We start from the raw sequence: 23,529 nt of genomic DNA, 5'->3' as shown, positions 1-23,529 counted from the left end.
TCAATTCTTTTCCCATTACTCTATTTGGTTCGGGTTGGCTTTGCTTGTCTACTCAATATACAGCAACAACAGTTATTGTTGTTCTTTTAGTTCCCATTTGATTGTATGTACAAGGGCTGCCGGTCTGTTGTTTGTCTATGCCTGCTCTGTTGCTACATATTGCTTTAGGCGACCTCCACTTTTTCGATCTGTTGTTGTTGTTGTAGTGTTCGAACTACTGCTTTGTTGTTGTTTGAGTGTTGATGTTTATAGTGTTGAGGCTGCAACTGTTGTCAATGTTGTTATTCATGTTGATGCGTTTCGTGGCACTCCCAGTGCTGGTGGTGTTGCTTCAATTATTCTGTTGCCCTCGCCACAATTTCTCCTATTCGATTCAGCATTACTTCAAGCGCTTGCAAGCCGATGTTATTGCTGCTGTGCTATGATGTGCCTGATGAGATTTATGTTGACTGTACAGATTTGTTTTCCCCATTGCACTTCACTGCTCCATTGAACTTTACTCGATCTATTGCTGCTGCTGTGCCATAATCATTCGATGTAATTTTTTCTCAATGGTTTTCTATTTTGATGCTTACTTACCAACTAAAAGTCAACCATATTAAAGCCCTGCGATTTAAGATGCTTTCAGTCTTAAAAGAGCAAATATTTCATATGAGAAACGAATGAGTGAAAGCTTTTATGAGAAGAATGGTCTCCTACTACACGCGAAGTTCACGACGAAGTTCGTTATAAAGTCCATTGAGTCATGTTTGTCTTGTAAGCTGGAGCAGAGTCTTGCTAGAAAGTCCACAGTTGTTGGCAAACATTCATTAAAAGGCCTCACAATGGGTTTCAAGACGGTCAATTTATATACTTTGGCCTATGTTTTCACTGATTGCATTACCCGCTTTACTGCTTTGATCGTTTTCGGAGTTCTCACAGTACGCGAGCGACCGGATCGTTAAATATTTCATATTACACCTGTATCCTCACATAGCTTAACAGTATGAGTGATTCCAAGCGGTCACATTCTAAGGATATTGCTGTGTTGCATTTTAGTAGACCAGTTAAAACAATACGATTTTCAGTGTAGCGATGAAGCATAAATGTCAACTTTCAATTCAAAATAGATAAAATACGATCCTTTAACTAAGTATTGTACATCTGAGAATTGGACAAAATAATACAACGAAGGAACCTCTAACGACTAAATATCAAGTAATTTGCCACTACCGATGTAACAACTGTGCCATAGCTACTCTTGCAAAACACCGAAACTGCTGTCACGAGGTAAAGTTGATATTGAAGTAAAAAAAGTACGCTCTTATGTAAGTAAACACCATTAAATAGTCGGAATAAAAGGATACGTTTGTTAGTATGTATGTTTATGTACATACGTCTATATGTAACTGTTGTGACTCTATCAACCGGATGATGTAAGTACTTATATTGACCCAATTAAGTGGCATGACTGTGTAAAAGCAAAAACACCCACATGTGTGCGAGTGTAAAGATATATGTATGTATGCGTGCGCAAATACAGGCGTATATGCTGGCTTATCGCATTCAATTAAAACGGACAAAGGACTAATGACAGTATGAAATTTCAACACTCACACTATATTTGCCACAATGTACATAACGGCAATAAATGACATAATAACTAGTGATTAATACTTCCAACCAGAAGTGGGATTATTGCACAAGCTGCTGTCTCTGGCAACCTATTACGCTTTCACACATCGAAGCCTCGCTTTGTTTTCGTTGACTGTAATACGAGTATAAAGCCAATAATTTTGCAGATTGCTAAGTCTTGAAGAAATTGTAAATAAAATTTTCAATAATACTAATTTTTAACTGGAGGCAAAATGACAATACACGATGTTATGAATCTTAATTAGATTTTAGTTTAAAATGTTTTCAATCTTTCAATATGGTCGAATAAACAATGGCTCGTAGAGATTCTCATCAATTTAATGTTTTAATTAATTTAATATGATTTAAGACTTTGACGTGGCTGGTGTTTTCATTCAATTTTAGTGAATATCTAAAAATAAATTGTTAGCAATGCTATGAGAATAGTGTGCGTATTAAGGATGATAATAGAATTTGTTTGAGAACTAGAGTGAAATGTATATATATGTATTTCGTAGTTAGACCAGCCCTCTAAAAGACAGCCGAATAAATTTTACTGAACTTTACCTCCAGCCTATTATAAGTATCAAGTGCATATTTAATAAACCTATTTAATGAAAATACCATCCGCGGCAGCGGGTTTTATCTTTGATTTCTGTCGCGGTTGCGGATATTAATAGAAAATATGAAATGGTAAATACCTAAAGTTCATCTACCTTATTTGACTTTCATTTGACTGTTTCTCCTCCTCCTCCTTTCTGGTTTTATTATTATTGTTTAATTTGCTGTTGAATTTATTGTGGTTTATTTTGATGGCATATACACACAAGATAGTCCTACATTGAAATTGAACAGCAGTCAAAGCGAAATATTGGATGAAGCACAGTGGTTGGGATGAGAGTTTGAGCGCTATGTAAACTAATACTTTATATTGTGTATGTATGTAATTGTAGTAGTCTCGGGCGAAATTACTTAGGCAGTTGTAATGCCATCTCTATATATATACATATATATACATAAAATCGTGCTTGCTGTTGTATTTTATCGTGAAATGATTGACAATGTCAAAGTAGAAAAAGAGCACTATTTGCCTACAACAAATAGAAACGAAAAAGCAAAAACATGATTCAGAATTGGAGAGTACATATTTCATGTAAAAAGTGACACAACCCGTACAACAAATATCAGTTGGTAAACAAAGGAAAGTAGTTCATGAAAAGTAATCATAACTTTTGTCTGTGATTTTTTCGTATTTGCAATACTTTTATTACTGTCTGTTTGGACTATGGCCTTCTGCTCAATACTTATATATCTGTATGTATACATACAATTTAAATACTTTAATATATAGTTCAAGTAAAAATTAAAGCGTTTAATCTACTCGCCCGCACACTACCGAATTAAAAGTTGCTCCCATATTACTATCAAAGGAAATTACTACGATAATTTGATAAAATGAAATTAAATTTAAAAACTATTTTCAAATAACTGAACTGACTACTGACTAACTGAAATAACTTTTTCAAAAAATTTCACTTCAAATATAAAAATCTACAAGTCTACAATATCGGAGAGAGTTGTGACAGTACTTTGAGGAGAAAATAAGAAGATATCCTTCCTTTTAAGCTTATGGCCCAGACACATCTAATGTATTTCCTACGGAAGTTCCTTTACGTCTACAACCCAATTGATGGTTAAAAATACGATTTTGAGCTGCGTTTGTCAAAATTTTTTTTTTTTTCCTGAGGGTCACATATGTACATACATATGTAATGCACTAAACAAATTAAAGCAAGTACCTCAAGTATAAAAAAAAATATTATATTTCTCCCACTGCAAAAAATATCACAACGGAAGTAAACCAAAATTTATTGCGCTAAATGAATTGTAAATGATGGTGTGAAAAATAATTTCCGGCATTGATACTCATGCTACACAGGCGACTACATCGAGCAAAAAATAACAATAAGTGTTGTAGACAATGCAAACCAGCAAACGTGGCGGCTGCAACCATAAAAGACATAAATAATTGTACAACAAAAGAATCCACCAACTACGCGGTTGAAAACACGCGGGCATAAAATCATTGGCGCCAAAAACTTGCCAACCAGCCCAAATATCAACACATATATTTAAATGCTATATGTATTAAATATACATAAGTGAAGGCAGAAAGCTAACTGAGTGGGTGGACAGAATATTGGAGACACTACTGACACACATTCCTAAATAAAAAAAAAAAAACAAAATAAACGCTCTTTTGTGGCTGGAATCGTATGGATACCACACATATACGTGCACAAACTCACACCCAAAGGGGTGCCAACATAAAATATTGCCAGACATAACGCACGTGATAACAATACAATCAACAGCCGATAAAAAGTTGCAGGCGTTTTTTTAGTATTCAATAAAAAATAAAAAATTCTTACTTGAAAGTAGAGAAGGCAGCCAAAATTCTCGGAATTCTTATACTGCATGCATGCAAATACATATGTAAATATATGCATGAGTATGTACATATGTATGTGGTGCTGAGTTATGCTAACAGGAAAGTAGTCAATTGGGGCTGTTGTGACACAGTCACGAACGGAAAGAGTGTCATCATCATTGCCACCGTCGGAGCGTTGTGCAAATCATTTTTAAATGAGCTTTCACGCGCACAGATAATTGTGCATAAATGCTTTCCGTTGCGGCGTTGCTCTTACGCGCACACGCACACACAAATGTATATTCATATTTACATACACATATGTATATGTTATATATGTGTGTGTATGCGTATGCCTGGCTGAGTGCCTTTAACGCAACGACGTGAGTGAACAACAACATTTTTATAATGTGAAAAATTATTGCTTTATCGCACTTAGCTCTTTTTCCACAGCTCTTTCGCCCCACAACTACGTTTATCCTTTATACACGGGTGTTGTTAAATCGTCGGTGTAGCTGTTGAGCATGTGCAGCAGTGTGTAGTTTATTGGTTGAAAGTTGGTTGCGTTGTTGGCTGCTTTCAATGGCTTTCAGTCTGAAAATTGCTATTAAGCATGTGTGCGTGTTTATGGAAGCGAATCGAAAGCTTACCGTGCTTTCCACAACACTTCATGCGTTTCATTTATAAACGAAGCTAATATTGCATTATTATGCTTTGTTAGTTCAGCGATTTTTCACATTTTTCAATTAAGTCTTTTCAAGATTTCTTTCTTCGCCTTAACTTTTTGGTATAAGGAAATAATACATATTTAATGCGCATAAGTGCTTTAAATGCGTTGCCACTTATGCCAGATTGTTTGGTTGGAAATCGCTTAAGAACTTTATTTTTTGATTTATTAACTCGATTGATTTTATGGCCTCTAAATTACTGAAACTGAGAAAATTTAAGTCGAAAGGAGTAGCAGTTTAGCTGTATATTAATCAAGAAGTAAGGATGCTAACAAGTATGTAGCGTAAATGCAAAAAGAATAATAAACGAGCCCGGATTTAGTGATTGTATTAGTATTCTTCAAGGGTTTCATTCATTCTGAGATATACATGTATGTACACTCATGGACAAAATAATATGTGTGTATAGTTTCTACTTAATAACTTTAAATTAATGTTTTACGTATAAAACTGAAAATTTTTTCATAAGAAGAAATACCTTTGGTCAAAATAATAGGTGTAAAATATATTTTTCTAAATAAAAACAAAAAATGTAGTTTGGTCTGTGGGTTTTTAATAATCAGTATTCGGCATGGATCATATTAATTTTTGGTAAAATTTTAATGGGTTAGTCTCTTTGCTGTCAGACACTTTTGCTTATAATTTACGAATGGAATCTATGCCAATCTCATTTTAAGGCCACTCCATAAGTTCTCAGTCAAGTTTAGATTAGAGGATTGAATAGGCCATTACATACAAGTCACATTTGTATCCATGAACCACTTAGATACCAGCTAAGATCCGTGTTTGAAGTTGTTAATTTTTTGATAACACCATCTCAGTGGCATGTAAATTTCAGAACATAACACCATAACATTTTGCAAAATATCCCTGAACACAATGATCATCATTAATACCTTTATCCAAAATAATGGACCAACACTTTGCCAGGTGAACCATCCCCACACCATTATGTTTCCGCCCCCACGTTTAATTTTTATACTCTCGCAACAAAAGTTGCTAAAAAGAGTTGTATAGTTTTGTTCACATAACGATTGTTTGTGTCACCAAGAAATAAAAGAGTTAGATATAGGATTATATATATCAAAATTATCAGGATGACGAGTGGAGTTGAAATCCTGATATCTGTCCGTCCGTCTGCCCGTGCAAGCGATTACTTGAGTAAAAATTGATATATCTTAATGAAACTTGGAACACATGTTCCTTGGGACCGTGAGAGGTGCTTTCGAAAATGGGCAAAATCGGACCACTGCCACGCCCACAAAATGGCGAAAACCAAAAACACATAAAGTGTCATAACTAAGCCATAAATAAAGTTATAACAGTAATATTTGGAAGAAAGGATCGCACTAGGAGCGGCATTTTGCATATATCTCGCAAACCAATGAAGCTATATAAACCAAACTTTCTGCACACACCATGAAAATAGTTAAAATCGGATAATTACCACGTCCACCTCCCATACAAAGGTTAGGTTGAAAATTACTAAAAACTCACTAAAGAAAAACGTCATAAACACAAAATTTTACAGAAGAAATAGCAGAAGGAAGCTGCACTTACAAAATGGAAAATAGGCGTGGCATCGCCCAGTTATGGGTCAAAAACCATATCTCAGGAACTACTCGACACATTTCAATGACATTCGGTATATACTATTTTCTTGACACCCTGATAACACGGACAAAAAATGGGCGAAATCGGTTCACAACCACGACTACTTCCCTTATAAAACAATTTTGAATTCCATCTTATTCATTCACTTTATAATATATACATAAGGAACCAATGAAGATAGCGGAATGAAACTTTACACAAATATCGTATATCATCTCTGGCTTCATTTGTGAGAAAATTGTCGAAAACGGACTATAACTTTTCAAGGGCCCGGATATCGAACATGTTGAACTCAGCGCCTAAGAGTAAATTTTAACAGAAAATATGGGTAAATCTCTTAGATAATTTAATGTAATTCAGAGGAAATAGTTTTCTTCTAATAGTGTATCTCTGTTCCAAAAATTATTAAAATCGTGTCATAACATCTCCTAGCTCCCATATACCTAATTAAAGGTTTTTCAAAAATACGGTGGCCTTTATTCCGCATATATGTATTGGTTAATATGTGAGATATCTTAGCAAAATTAAGTGAATATAATGGACCTTGCTGGTGAAAATGAATGAAGTCGGTTCAGGAATTACCTCAGCCCTCAATAAATTGCGAGAGTACAAAATGTTCGGTTACATCCGAACTTAGCGCTTCCTTACTTGTTTTAGTGGTGTTTGTATAATAAAATTGTTTGCCTTTTGGTTGACAAACAGTCCTTTTACAATCATTTCTTTGAGTCCTTGTTTTCTCTAATGGATGCCAAATTGTTCGCGAGTTAATTTTTAGTCCAACTTGTTGTCAAGTCACAGAAGGGAGTTTCTTGCTATGTTACGAATCATCGTGTACAATTTCTGAAGTCCGATGGCAATTTGGTTACCCTTGTCCCTGTTTCTTCATTCTAATAGTTAGAAGATACTTTGTCGCAGAAGGTTTAGCTTTTAGTTAAAGTTTATGGCAGAAACCATCGGTTTCCTGAAAAATATTTAATTTTGTTGGACTCCTTCTGTCACGTTATTTATAACAGACTCCTTCCTCACGCTTAGTGTTCAATTCTTTAAGTACGTATATTAAACTAACAGAATTAGGTTGTAATGTATTCGAGCCGGGTTGATGTTCTGTAAGATGAGAACTATCCTCATTAAAATCATTACTTCGAACATCAAAGTTCTATGAAAATTACAAGTGTTTTTTCTGGTTAGTTCTAAAGAAGTTAGAGAATAAAAAAAGTTACAGAAACAAATACCAAAATCATGCTTTTGAGAACAATTTAGGACAGTATAGAATCTCAATGTTTGATATTGTAACTCTAGTACTCTAGTTTAAACTTATGAGATCAGAAAGTATATCAATAACCACTTGTGTAACCATCCTGGAATCTCGAGGAACGGAAGCTGCCCAACTCAATATGTTAAATTTTTCAGCTTTTAATTTTCAGAAAAATTATGGAACTGCTTAATTTAAAATTATTTAAATTTGCCCTCAGCATCCAGCTGGTTTTTTTACGATTATTGCTATACGAATACATAACTTTACAATGAATATTGCCACTGCAACTTAATAAATCATCTTACGAATTATTTTCTATCTCTCCGCCAATTTCTTTGGCAGACAAACTTGCAACATCATAAATAAAGGAAACGAGCACCATATATTTCGTATACAATTTCATAAATAGAAAATTCAAGCTATCTGCTATTTATGGCATGGCAGCATACAGTGAAACCGACATGCAACCCGAGTCGTGCACTCAAAATGTTTGCGGATGTGCGTGCAAAGTAATAACAAATATACTCAAGCAAAGATACATTAACTGAGTGCATGATATCACACCCTATATTAAGATGTCAAAATATTTTATACATATAACTATGTGTGTAAATAAGTTTTGCTTCCGGAGTAACTATTACAATTTAGTATGTAATTTAGCCTCTTCTAGGAGTAACTGTATGTAAAGTAACTAGTACTAGTAGTCCGCCATAGCCGGTCCCCAGCCCGTGTAGTAAAAGGAGGAGGGCAGGACGGAGCACTCCGAATGGCTTTTAGTAAGCGTCTCGAGAAGTAGGAGAATGAAACGAATAATGACCTCTGAAAAGCTTCGTCCACCTTATGCAACCTAAAAAAAATGAGCGAAGGTAATAATAAAAGGTTTATTACTCCAAGTGGAACCCACGTAAGTGGCAATCCACCCACAGCTTCGGCTAGGGCAGCTCAGATTGTAATCCTAGGGGAATAGCCCTGTTCGACTACATTAATTATAAGGATCTTCTGACAGTGAATATTATTACCTATATTCTAATCCTTTATTAATAGGCGTAGAAGGGAAGTGCTAGATATAACGATTTGCAATACTAATGCGGTAGGTCTAGTATCGGACTGGAGGGTCTCCCTGGAACACTCATTTTCCGATCACAGGTACATTGACTTTAGAGTTAACATCGGGGGCACCGGGCAACCGATGTTTAGGAATAAATCAAAAACCAATTGGTGCAAATGTCTGACTAAACTAAGGCGCCTATTAGGCAGACTTGCAGTTACAGACCAGTTTAACTCCGAGTCAGTTATTGACTTAGAAATGGGGAATCTCACATTTAAATTGAAAATACATTCAAGGGACTTAATATCGATTTTTGGGCCAAAAAGGTTTATCTATTCCCTAAAACTATTTATGATAACACTAATATTCATCATTTTAAATAATTTAATTAAAATTTACCACAAATTGCTAGTTCACTTTCAGTTACTCCATTTAGACTAGTTGATAAATAAGTTGTAATTTCGTGAATTCAACAACTTGTGAAAATGGAAAAGCAAACCAAGCTGGGTGCAGTAAGCCTCACAAGGTTGCTTTTATGTACACTGAGTGGTGTAAAACGGAAATTTAATACTCTCTTCTTCTGAAGCTGAAATGTCGTAAATTTCGCAAAAATAAAATGTGAACACTTCACAGCATCCAGAAATGAAGGTTAGGGCGCACGCAGAAATACTTATGTGGCATAAGCCGAACGCTAAGGCCAACAAGGAGTGGGTAAGGCGGCGATAATAGTGCTACTTGTGAAGAAGAAATAAAAAGTCCATAAAATAACGCACATAAAACTGTAATGTGAGAGCACTAGCATCACGCAAACGCTCACACATACATATACTCTCACATAAATACGTACGGGAAAGGTGCTTTTGCTTGTTTTTTATATATTATGCAACACAACATTAAGCATGCACCAACGAGCAGCAATGAAAAGTTCCATGTTAATGCCGGTGTAAGGAGCGGCAGACGCGACTGCAATGCCAACAAATACATGTTGTACAGCTGTATGTATAGGTTAGCTTTTGCATTGCAACCACGGGCTATAAACGTGTATGTGTGTATAAGCTATGTTTCTGCCTGATATTTCAACGCTTTTGCTGTGGCATTTGCGCTTGTTGCTGCACTCAGTGGGCGTGAAGCAGTTTGCGAGACGTTGAAATTGGTGAAAGTGTTCAAACTTCATGCTCCGTTGCCAGCAACATGAAACATGAACACATACTCTAGGAAGTCTGCATTTAAATACAAAAATTCCCATTAAAAAACACGGCATAAAACGAAACAGCAACTATGGATGTGTGTGTGTGAGTGTGTGCTGTAAAGCCTCTTTCGTTTGCCAAATGGCTCAAGCTCAATTCTGCTAGTATGTGTGAGCATATTTATGGGTTTGTGTAAATACTTCCGCCCGGACGCACAACTAGTTCGGTGCTGCCAACATTGAAAATGGCAAAGCCGCGCTGAGCTCACAGCTGACTCCTGCACGGTAGGAGTTACTAAACGCGCTACTTCACACGAAAATCGTCACACTATATTATAATGCAAATTGATATGAAATTACAAGTGCACTTAGAGGCATTCAAGCGAGAGGATGCCGCGCTGTTTTCGAATGTGAATCGAATACACTGAGCCCTTGGGAGGGGTATATATGTACATAATTGCAGCTAATAAAAATTATTCTTTAGTGTGTTGAATTACATTAGGTCTAGTAAAATAAGATATATGCGATGTAGGATCAAATATACACCATTTTGTTCGATAGCTTGTTGCCAGTAAAGGTTATTTCATAATGTTAACCCATAGACAGAAACAGATAATAATCATTTGCTGTTAGATCCGGACTATAAATACATATATATAAGAACCTCCTAACCAAGCTCTTGAAGCTTCTGGCGAGATGTTCTAATGGAACAAAATTTCTCTTCTACTGACTAAAGCTGGCCGATTCTGTAGAAGTGCTTCCTTTAAATGATCCAATTTTAGTTAGTAAAGCATTTTTTCTCACAAGTAACCATCCGCTTCAGAAAGGGATCTAGCCTATTGTATGATATTTTATGAATATTTTCGATAATTGGCTTTCCAGAGTTACGCTTGATTGCCTGTCAGAGAAAATACTATTCAAATTTAAAATTCATAAATAAACTGTAAAATTTGGCGTATTACTCGTATCTCTTTGTTGGTGTTTTTTGTTTTTGGCGTGATAAAACCATATTGAGTACTTAACTGTCTAAGAAAATTATTATTATAAAATGTATTGAAGCCAGAAAGAATGAGAGGAATATAAAGAGTTCGAACTAATGTCGGATCTACGAAACCAGATGAGATTTGAGTTGAACCGCTAAAATAACTCCAACAGCAAAGAAGATCTGGTTTGGTAACGCTTGAGCTCTTGATTATGATCTGAGAAACAGAACTACGACCGTTCGGTACTTTTCGATTGGTAGATGATTGTTATTAACTTGAGAGTATATCATTATCGGATAACCGTATTAAAGTACATCTTTAAACTGTAAGCCTATTTCGACCATTTTGGCCGTGTCGGAGAACCAGTTGAAGTCATTCCAATTGTCGCGATACAAAAGTATTTTTTCTCCGACATAGTAAAAGCTGGTTGTTCAACAGGTAGTTGATGTAGATCATGCCTTGGGAATATCCTCAAACGGTGGTCATCTCCTTTCCAGCTGATATGACAATCTTCGGTTTCCTCAGAGCAGGATGGGCAGTTGAAGTGCACTGTTTCGATTAAGTCTTGGTGTGTACAAAAGGATTCAGTTTTCGCCGGCGATCACGAAACCTCTTTGGATTAAGCTAAAACAATGTTGTGATGCCGGTTAACCTTTGCGAATATTTTCAGAAGTGTACGCTTTAACAATTGCATTAACAGCTTTCTCAGGCCAAGAATTTCAGTATTAGTTAATTTTTTAGAACAGTCGAGGTATGCATTAGAGATAGATCTATAAAATTACAATTTTATTTTAATGTAAACAATTTGATATTTGTAAAATTTTGTATTTTGATTCGAGAATTAACATCTATGTGCGAATACCTGCATTAAATTACAACTACAGCAAGCTATCGCTTCATACATAATATGCAGCAAAAATATGACGTCGCAAGCAGACGTCATTCGCATTTGGCACACGCAAAACTCCCATATGGGTACAATAACAACAACGCGTTGCCTTGTATTTACCATGCTACGATATAGCACTGAAATATGTGTGTACATCTGTATTGTTTTCATGATACTCAGGAAATAGTATAAAACTTTCACGCTTGACAGTTGACACATACAGTAAGCCAACCAGCAAACTATACAACTAAGCAGTCAACCAGTCAGCTGGCTGGCGAGCAAACGCAAGTGAGCGCATGAAAAACAGAATTCTAAAAGAAATGAGGTTGGTATTTCCGCTTGCATTCATTCAAAGAAAGAATGACTGCGCATTGTAGTGGTAGTGAATGCAGGTTGGATTGTACAGCAGCGCTCATAAAAAACACACCTAACCACTTTTACAAAAATATATATATATACTCGTATACAGGCCAAATACCTTAACACATTCACAAAAGTAAAGGACCACAGTGCCAGCATGCAAATAAGTCACATGCAGTTGTAAGCAGTCAACGGGCCAGAGCCGCGGGTAGAAATAGACAAATGGTCGGACGTGAACGGTTGAGCGCATAGTTGGCATAAAATGCCCGCATCATGGCTGTAAAAATGCGCTTTGTAGAATTCTTTGCTGGTTTTTCTTTTTTTCTGAGGTATGCAATGTGTTTGCTTGTGGGTGGTGAGTACGTGCGTTTACTTATTTACATACCCATATACATACATGTATACATATATTCGAACAGACAGTATATATATATTTACATCTATTATTACTAGTAAAAAGATTTGCTTTCATTAAGTTTTAATGTAATTTTACGCCAAATGAAATCAACAAATTTTAATTTAATTATTTTTTTACTTATTAAAGGCTTCAAAATATCTGACATGTCAGAGTTGACCTAAATTATATTTTAATTATGAATAAAAATGAAAGTAACACATATTTAGCATAACTGTTTGAAAATCAATACGCTAAAATGGTTATTTAATAAAAAATCTTTGAGTTCATGACATTTTTATGATTCAAGCGCATTCTCTAATAACATTGAATATATATAATTTTTAAACAAAGAAGGATTATGCAAACCAACTTCATAAAAATATTTGGTCTTACACCATATTTTGAAACAACAAATTTTACTGCAAATATAATAGAGAAAGCTCACAATAAAAACAAGTAAGCTGAGATAATTCTTGAACCGATTTCACTACCAAGGTACATTTTATTCAAGTCTATATGCTCAATTTTTTAAGGTATTAAGCCCATCGTATTCGTTATAGTCCGATTTCGACATTTTTTTCACAAGTGATGCCACAGCTCAAATACAGTATTTGTTTACAGTTTTATTTCGCTATCTTCATCGGTTCCTTATGAATACAATATAAAGTGAAATAATCAGAAGGAATTCAAAATTGAGTTCTGTGGTAAGTAGGCGAGGTTGTGAACTGATTTCGCCAATTTATCATTTATTTAACCAGAGTGCAGTGTTTCTGATATTTTCCATTAGTGAGTTAACGGCCTTTAAGTAATTTTCAACATAACATGGTTGTTATCCGATTTCAACTATTTTCATGGTATGTGATGGGGTACGTAAAGGAAACTGCTGCAGAAAGTTTGGTTTATATAGCTTTATAGGTTTGCGAGACATATACAAAAAACTTATTTTGGGGCGTGGTCACGCCTATTTTTCAAATCAAATTACATCCAAATATGCCCCACTTTAAAATAAAGGCATAAAGTTGGTCCAATGCATGTGCTTCTACTGTAAAAAGAGTAATAAACACTGTGAGCATTTGGTGCCCAAAAACAATTTAAAATGTTGAACGGAAGAACTCAAGGCTACAGTTTTGCTACAATCACATGTATTGGAAAAGTAAAGGGAAATCGATAATGTTTTCAAGCGAAATTTTGGACGGTGTAGACGGCAATAATTATTAATTCCATGACCTTAGGTAAGAGGAACGTTTTGTAGTCTGTCACCATAATCGCGAAGGTGTGATGATTAAGGCTGCGGTTGATATGTTATATGTTATGTTATGTCATTATGGAACAAATAAGCTACAGTTTCAAACTTCAAAAACCATTGCAAGTTGACATAAATAAATACTTGATTTTGCATTTCCGCCATTTTGTAATAATTTTGGACCCTTTACCAACAGGATAATATTCCGATCCACATTGCAAAGTTAGTAAAATCTTGGATTACAGCTCAAAATATGAGTTTTTTAAAGTGGCCCACCCTTTTCTCCTGATCATAATATAATGGAAAAAAAGTCAGGCAATCAATTCGATGATCGGGATCGCTATAAACGGCGATAAAAACAGCAAGGAGCGAGATATACTTGGACTAATTAAAAATACTTTATGATAGCCTCCCGAACAGAATTTTTTCAATTATCCTAAATAAAGGAGGTAGTACTAAGTACTAAAAGCATTAATTTGTGAAACTATACTAAAACATAACTTGTGGTTAATCTAAATAAAGTCTTGTGTTGAGACCACTATACTTATTCACAAGTAACGTAAATTTTAAAGCACATTTTTTGACTTATTCCTTAAAACACCCCATATAAACGAAATTATGAAAGGTATATTTTTCATTTTCACAGCATTTGTTCAAACTAGACCGATTTTTAAAACAAAGCTTAAATGAAGTTTCTGCGATGTCTAAATGAAGAGATATAGACTCGTAACTTATAAATAAAATATTTACCTATTCAAGTGAATTGGGATGTATATAACCATATATCAAACTCGTTTAGTTTTATGTCTTACAAACAACCATAATGTGAACAAAATTATAATACTCTTTTAACAATTTTGTTGCGAGTGTATAAAAATTATACTATGATTACTTTCAGCCGTCTTATTCATCAGATGTACCCATTTGTGAGCTGTAAGTCGAAAAATAACTGCTGAAAAGACTCAGCGGATCGGTCAATGGTTATTAAAATCGATCTTGGACATTTGTGTCAATATTAACCCAACAAAATATTTGTAGAGATCTGTTTGCATCCCAAACTTATTTTCAACTGAAAATGTAACTTTTTTAGCCGAATTCTCGACATTTGCGAAAAATTTTGCTTTTCTTTTTTAATTGCAAGAAAAGTGCGACTGAGGCTCATCGACATTTGTAACAGCGACATTTGTAACCGTTCAGCTAATACTATATTCATAAAAGATGCATCTACAATGGAATTGGATCTTAAATATTTAATTTAAATTTGTATAATTTTTAAACTACAAACCCACAAATGTATTGTGTGACACTTATATGAACATTAAATGTTTTCAAGCCAATGAACTCGCATACATACTTGTGCATACTACATGTACACTCACAATTATGTACGTGCGCACATACCCGCAGCGCTTAAATGTGTCATGTACTCGAGTGTAATAAAAAGTAACAGCACAACTTTCCTGACATGAACTTCTCCACTATTAAACTATACATTGTACCGCATACTATGACATTCCACATTTCCGATATGCTTGAACAGCAAAAAAAAAAAAGGAAAACAAAAATTAAGAGAAGAAAATAATAATAATAACACGTACATGTACAATGGCAATAGTGGTAACTACAATTTTCTACATTACAAGCACTTTGTTGGCGAATATAAAGCTTGGAAAATAAGCAAATTGGCATGTATGTTTGTATTGGCACATATATGTATGTGTATAGTTTAGATAGTGTATATATGTATATTATCGTAAATACTATCGACATTTATGCGCAAGAGTGCACAACAAATTATACAAATATGTATATAGTATATTTCAGTAGTATGCAGATATGTACATATGTATGTATGTAAGAAAAAGAATTGCCTGTTGGCATCTGCAACAATTCCACATACCTAAAATTTAGCCTATAAATTATGCTGCAAATTTTATTGGCATGAAAAGTTGCTAGCAAGAAGGATAAAGCTTCAGAATACTAGTTGCCAAATATCTATACAAAAATATATACGTTCGTACAACACGGCAAGCTGTATTGTCTTGCCACAAATAATGGGCTGTGATTCTCAAATAACTCTGCAGGCACAAGCACACATGCCCATACATATATATATAAACAGATGTATAAGTTCACATGAATATTTTGGAGCAAATAGCATATGAACAATAAATATGGCTGTTTGCGTAGGCAGACAGTTAGTTGAGATCTTACTAAACAAAACTACGAAACTTGGCTCAACTTCTACAAATTCAACAGTGTGTGTGTGTATGTGTGTAAATCTATACTAATAAATGATTATATCAAAGTTTTAGTTTTGGCTTACGACAGCGTACAGCATAATTGCAGTAGCTGTTCACCATATCTGATGTTTTTTCGTTCATTTCGAACTTGCAACATGCAATCTTATATGAAATATCTAAAAGCGTTTATTTACAATAGACACACAAAAGTAACTTGTATATTCATTTGAAATTTATTTTTACTATTTCCTATGTAGTATGTGTGTAAGTCAATAAATATTTATACTCCATTATAATGCACCTTATTAAATTTTTCACTAAAAAAATACAAATGCTCTAAATGGGTTAGGACAATCTACAGAATTATTAAGTTTCGAAAAGAAAAGCGCCTACATTGTAGGAAAGACAAGGAAACATATTTTTTCTTCAATCAATAGATAATACTAGACCGGCTTCACTAAATTAACTTGAATATCTGTATGGAAAAAAAAGTTTAATCAAGAAAGATTTAAGTGATATAATCAAAAGTTGTCTTGGTTATTTGCTGTATTAGAACCATAATAATAGAAAAAATAAACGAGAGGATGGAATGTCTATGAGCAGATTCCAATGCACTTCAATGTACTGAAGTTCAAGATATGTGGAATGTATGCATTTACACCTTAATAAAATATAATCTGAGAAAAAGGAAAAATATCAGTTGTCATGAGCAGCAAAATAGAGGGCAACCAACCTGTGTGGCATTTTTACATATCAACGAGCTCCCATTTCAAATATTACAAAAATGCTCAGTATACAAAACCAGTTTGTTTGAAAAAGTGCCAAGTACAAAACTGAAGTACATGAAAGCAATTTATTCTTGATGTTCTGTATAACAACGATATTTATTTTATGTGCATATTCGTATCTATAAATGTGTACTTATGCGATGTTCTTCTGAAGCAAACAGCAATTTCATTGATTGCTTTTGCCACCATTATGAGGCGAACGGCCACCCCGAAGGCAATTTAGGTTGCGGTCAAATTTGTGCTTCCCAAAATCTCTTACAACACACCCGCAAATGGTGTAAATCTTACACTCATGTATAGTACATATTATATTCAAACATCCATATGTATACATATTTGGAGTATATACAAGCATATACAATGTACACAATCTTTAACTTTACTCGTCAGCACTCAAATGGCTGCTGGCATGTATGACAAATGATTTCAAAGCGAATTTGTTTGTATTTGACAAACATGTAGATATTTATTTTCTTAATACAAAAAATATTTGCTTACATAATCAACTTTTGTTTGCTTTAAATGAAAGTCAAATAAACTATATGGAATATTTAATTTTGTTGATGAAATTCTGTGGAATTTTAGCCAGCATACTTTTTGATTGTGAATATTCTAAATAAATATGGCAATTGTAATACATTTTTAATATAATCAAAATAAGTCTGCATAAATTCTTTGAATTAATTGTTGCTGAAAATTAAGTTTGTATTTATTTGGCTTTATTTATGAAAAGACAATGTGAGACATGTTGACAAACAGTATATAAATTAAACATAGTATTAAGAGCATTGTTGCTCTGATTTTTATAAGTCGGATCAATGTGTTCTTTTTATTTTAGTATCATTAGTACTCGTATATACATCGTGCTATTAATTGAAATAGCAAGAGAAGAAAAATTCATATAAATCCATCCTATTAAACACATTTCAGATATAAATTTGCCTATAATATTTATAAATTTAAGTACTGATTTATTATATGTATTAAGTAAGGGGTTAGGTGGGGTGGTTTTCAGAATTTCAAAATTTCAAAAAGCTAGTGTCTTATTAAATGGTGTAATATGTCAATCCAGGTAATATTCTAAGGGATATACGTTTTGGAAGTTTAAACCTGTTTATCTCAAAACTCAAATTTTCAAGTCGGTGGACAAGATTTCTCGAAAAGTTGTGAAGCGATTTTGTTCAAATTTCTCAAACATCTTAGGATTAATATTGTCTAGTTAATGAACGAAGGATTTTTAATATTTTTAATAGAACTATGAGTTTTTTGGTTAAAATTCTGTCAAAAATTCAAATTTCAATATTTTCTTTTTTCCTTCGTTCATTAACTAGATTTATCCATACACTATCGAAATATTTTTGGTTTATTGTTTTTAGATGAACCAATCATGAATTATGATATCCACGGCAAGACTTTTTTTGACACATCATGGGAGATGAGGTTCAAACTGCTAAGTCTTCGGAATTTTTAAATACAAATTTCAAAAAATACTGTTTAAATATGTATCTTTGCTATGCTAAATTGTTTAAGTTAAACATGTGATTGAAACACTCTAAACCCACTCTAACATCTGAAACCCAATTAACCACTTAGATTAAATCTTTTAAATCAAATTGCCATTTCAACTTCTTCGTTCCGGCAAAATGTGTTAATGTGTAATATCCACAGTTCATTATTTTACCATACTACACCCGAAGCACGAAAGTTCTTTAAATTCTTTCGGTAACGATATTTTCTATTTTGAGCTAATCAATGATTTACACTACTCTTGAAAGTACTCATTGAGCCCAATGATCGGTGGAACTTATGTATCTCATAAATTGTTGTTGCGATATTTTCGTCTTGTGTATAAATGTCTATTGTACTTACATATATGTTTTATAGCAAGCATTAGATGGTATTTTTCCAAACCAACTAAAATCTTATGGGCAGAAGTCGGATAGCAAGAATACTTTTTCACATAATTGGGGCATAATTGGTCGAATTTAGTAATATTTAGATGAAATTATGTTGAAATAGGCTCCTATTTATTGTCTATGACAGCTAGCCAAGTAACAGTCCAACCTATAATTGTTCTATTATCAACTACTATTTGAATATACAGTTCAACTTCCATAACTCAGACTTCTATAACTCGAAATTCTCCATAATTCATACTCTTGAATTGATATATTTTTTGTGAATTAAGGTGATTCGAGTAAGGGAAGGTCAATTGTACAGTGGAACTTACATAACTCGAACTTCTATAACTCGAAGATCTCCATAACTAGAACTTTTGAATTGGCAATAGAAGTCAAATCTCATACAAAATCCCTTCCATAAATCGGACTTTTCTCCCACGGCATAATACAAAATTTAAAATTTTACTATCGAGGCAGAATTTTAAAAGTCGAACAAAAAATATGATATTACACTTATGGATTGCATAAATCTTGTAACAAAGGCATGGGATACGGAGTTAGAGAAGTTCCACTGTATTTACTAAAAATTGACTTTACAATTTGCTACATTTTAACAAAAAAAATTGTGGGGTTAGGCGTGTGAATAATATTTTCTTTGCAACGGATAAACGCGAATCAGATTTGAATTATTTTAGATGTAAGCAATAATATTCTGCGTAATTTATTTTCCAAACCAGACACTCAAACTCACGCGATAAAAGCTTTCTCTTTATGGAACATTGTGCATGTAACCAGAGCGTTTATGTGCACCACAACGCTCCACATTGGTTTGATGATGGTTTAATGTTTACTCAACAATAATGCTTCATTTACATTAATACATAAATTTAGCGATGCATAAGATGTAAATTTATATTTGCTATAGCAACGGACTTGACAAATTACTATCCATCATAAATATAAAGTAAACGCATTTGGTAAGAACAAATTGAGTGAACGCTGTCAGTGGGTTAACGGCTTGTGAAAATTTATTTCTTACTTGCTAATACGTAACTGTTAGTGGATATACATATAATAATATAAATGAAAGTTCATATTTGCACGCATTTTTTATATGTATGTATGTATGTATATTTTACGTAGTATTTTTATTTAAGCATTTCGTACTTACCATCATGTGAATCGTAGAGATAAATTATTTTACGCCATCCATAAAATTGTATTGTATCGATAATCGCCTGATGATAATCCGGGCGCATACTTATGGCGTAGTCGAGGAAACCGGATGAGGGCGTCAGCACCTAGCAGGCGCGTGGAAGCGTATGCGAATTGACGGCACAGTAAAATTGGGAAGGAAAAAAAAAGAAAGAAACAAAAGTAAATTGTGGTGTGAATTGATGTTCATGAAAAAAGGCAATTGTTGGCGCGTAAAAGTTGTGACAGCACAGTGAGTAAGCCGCGCCGTCGGAGGAGGAAGTTGTGTCAGAGAGTATCTGTGTAAGCGAAACTACAACGCCATTACGCACACACACTTGTACAGTGTGATTTTTTTACAGATTTCATACCATTTTATTTATGTTGCTTTGTGTAAAAAAAAAATATTTTTTATGCTCCAACCGCCTCATTGCTTCGCCTTTGTCGAATGATTTATGTTGATTGTAATAACAGTGGTTTAGTGCCGACTAGTCTGTAGGATTAGAACAACGAAATCTCACAGTTCGAAATGTGGTGAGAACTGCTCTGCAATGGAATATCAAAGATTAAGGAATTAACGAATGCAAATGTCAGCTGTCGTTCCGCGAGACGAATATATTTGTATAGGACGAATATCTTTGTATAAGATTTCATCAACAGAAATTCCGCACACAGAAAAAGCTTTCATCAGAAATTTGAAACCATTTTGTCCATTCCTAGTATGTAGTGAAGTATACAGTACAGTACTGTTAGTAAATATTTATGTAATTTCTATAAGCGACTGCCCACAGCTGTTCGTAAGCCCTGCCATACCATTACTCACAGGGGCGACAAACCAAGCCCTTGTCGTATAACTGAGGTTGTCGACACGACGGAATATTATATGCTCTTTAAACATGTTACTGGTTCGTTAGATTTCGGGCTTTTTAGCATGGGTGTTTTGGTTTGTTTGAACAAAACGAATAAAAGCTGAATTTATTATGATTTGTGTGCTGCGTACAGTTTTGGACATTTATAACTTTATTAAGCATTTCATAAATTTTCGGAAACGGCTTATTGTTGCCGCAGGCCTTTGTCCACAGTTTTTTGTTGCCTACAACATAGTAGCTGGCACATTTGTGTACTGTTATTTTTCACGACAGACACTGAACACTCCAACAAATGGGGGCATCTTTATTGTTTTAGTTAAAATCTGCTTTATTACCACTGAGGCGTATGATTAACATTTAATAAAAATATGATTAAATAAAATTTATGGGCGCTACATAAATTGTATGTAATAAAACAGAACATTACTGGACATATTGTATTTAAGGCGAAATTAAGTGAGTGAGTTATTGTTACGATCAACATTTTTTTTTGCTTAATCTTTAAGAGGTTAGGTAGGTTTAAAAAACGGGGTTTTTGGATTAAAGTACACTGTAGGTATGGAAATATTATTCAGATAGTAATTGCAAAAAAAGTCAATCCATTGTATCTGATAGTTCGTCAATTTCAGCACTCAAAACTCTAAAGGGTTTTCACGCGTCACTGTATTTTGGAAATACATCTTTATTAAATAAGAAACTATCGGTATTTTTTTAATAGAGGACTTTAACTTTTGAACAGTTTTACTTGTTTCTTTGCCCACATATTTATTAAACAAAGGTACCATTAAGTCTTATTTTTAACTATCGCCCAATATTTTTCTTTTGGGCGAATCTTTGAACAATTAGGGGGATTAAGAATTACCACCACCATCTTGCTTTGATACCACTTCATGGCAATGAAAAAATAAATTATGCTTGCCAAAAACGGCCAGACTTTTTCAAAAGAATAAAAACTGGTGTCGAATAAATGTTAGAAATCTTTTCTCAAGACACTCTTTTATATAAATGTAGATGTAATTGTGGCCGAAGTGACGATAGTACGGCTTTTAAAGCCATAAGAGCGTATTGTCTAAAAATCATAACTTTTTGAACGAATTTATAAATTTGTTGTATTTTTTTTCAGTTTTCAGTCGAGTTTGATATAAGTTTTGTAATAAATTAAAAAACAGTCTTTGACCTTTGTTAAATTTTCATTCACTTTCAAAATATTCTGTTCATCAGTTCTGTTTGGATACTTAATTGCATGGTATGCATTTGAACATATCCGCCGGCCGATGCTTATACTAGCCCCGAATTTTCAGTAATTTCGGTTCAGCTAACCCGGTATTTTTCCTTTATTGGAGCAAATATCTTCATTACAAATTATAAATTACGTGCTGGTCTTTTAATATAAATAATTTTTTGTAGTTATTTCTATGATCAAAGTAGCTTTGTACCGTTTAATCATACCTAAAACTGTTGCTTTTGACAATTTTAATATTTTTTTGCAATTTTGAACCTGACCATGATTGCTATGAATTCGTTCACTATTAAACTTCGATTATCGTACTCCATTTCACGTAAAAATATGATATTAAATTGCATTGAAAAATCACTTACATAACTGTGTATCAATTACGAACTCAGATCAACTGAACTTTTTTAGATTCAAATAACGGTAAATCGGCCCTAACAGTGCGTACAGATTTTAAGTGAACGATCCTTTATTTAGAGTCCTAGAGTGCCTAACATCTAAAACGAAATCATATATATGTACTGAGTTAACCCAACTAGTGGGGTATAAAGTATTGTATTGCGAAAGTGTGGACTTCAGATATTTTTAACAATAAACTGCATTGTATTAAGGCTTATTGTATTATCTCCCACTATTATCATTAAGGTTCGAAAAGTAAAAATATATTTTGTATGTTGTCAATCAGAAGAACGAAATATTTGTATATAAGAACGAAAGCCCCGACCGATTTCATTCATTTTAGATATTTAACAGAATGCAGGAAAAATTAATAGGGGTATACAGACCAAACCTAGCTCATTCGCATCCAGAAAATATAATATTTTGGAATTGGAATTTTATGTTTATGGTCTGTTTTAAATATAATTATTAAGAGTTTAGCTAGGGGGAAAAATTTATTTAAATGGACATAATCCTAATTATAATATCTTCACTTGAACCATTGCATTGTATCATTAATATATTTTAGATAATTGTCTTCTTTTACGAATACTAGTTGTATTGAGTTTTAATATGATAGTAGAATAACTGAATTTTTAAGAAGTTGCAATGGATCCTAATCCTACTAAGAAATAGTAAGACAGCTAAAACGAAATAAATATATTTATTTGATAGAAAAACGATGATCCTTTATGTTAAATTGCATGCCATAAAATGATATTTTCGTTTAAAAGTTGATCCATATTCCCTTAAACGTACCCCTATAAAATGCATTATAGTGTGAAAATGCTTTGCATTTATTTAAATTGTATAGAGGAATGTCTCTCTAAAGCTTAAACGAGTGAGAAACTGATTTTAAATCTAAATCGTAAAAGCTTTTGTTATTGTGGCACTTGTTATTTCAACGCAATGAGTGGAAAATTCGGGTTTTGAAGTTTATGTTCGAATATATGCACACAAATATGTATATACTTTTATTTTGTATATTGGTATCATATGTTGCAGCTACTACTTTTTTTTTTGTTTCACTCAACCACTCGAGCAACTGCACACTTAACACATTTCGGTAGCGACAATATGCCGCAAAAAATCCGCATATAAAACTGCAACAAAT

General features: G+C 33.7%; 1 protein-coding gene across 2 annotated transcripts in view; it reads right to left on the bottom strand.

Moving 5' to 3' along the window:
- Positions 1–23,529, bottom strand: part of LOC105218571 (glutamate receptor 1) — a 112,668-nt gene that overhangs the window by 54,195 nt on the left and 34,944 nt on the right. For both annotated transcript variants that reach the window (XM_054229451.1, XM_054229452.1), the window contains exon 5: positions 19,852–19,981. In XM_054229451.1, the coding sequence (XP_054085426.1) occupies positions 19,852–19,981 (130 nt within the window). The remainder of the gene's footprint in view (positions 1–19,851; positions 19,982–23,529) is intronic.

Source organism: Zeugodacus cucurbitae, chromosome 4 (assembly GCF_028554725.1).
Source record: "Zeugodacus cucurbitae isolate PBARC_wt_2022May chromosome 4, idZeuCucr1.2, whole genome shotgun sequence".
In the NCBI taxonomy this organism is placed as follows: Eukaryota; Metazoa; Arthropoda; class Insecta; order Diptera; family Tephritidae; genus Zeugodacus; species Zeugodacus cucurbitae.
The sequence above is the reverse complement of the archived record's forward strand: the minus strand, read 5'-3'. Positions and strand labels throughout refer to the sequence as shown.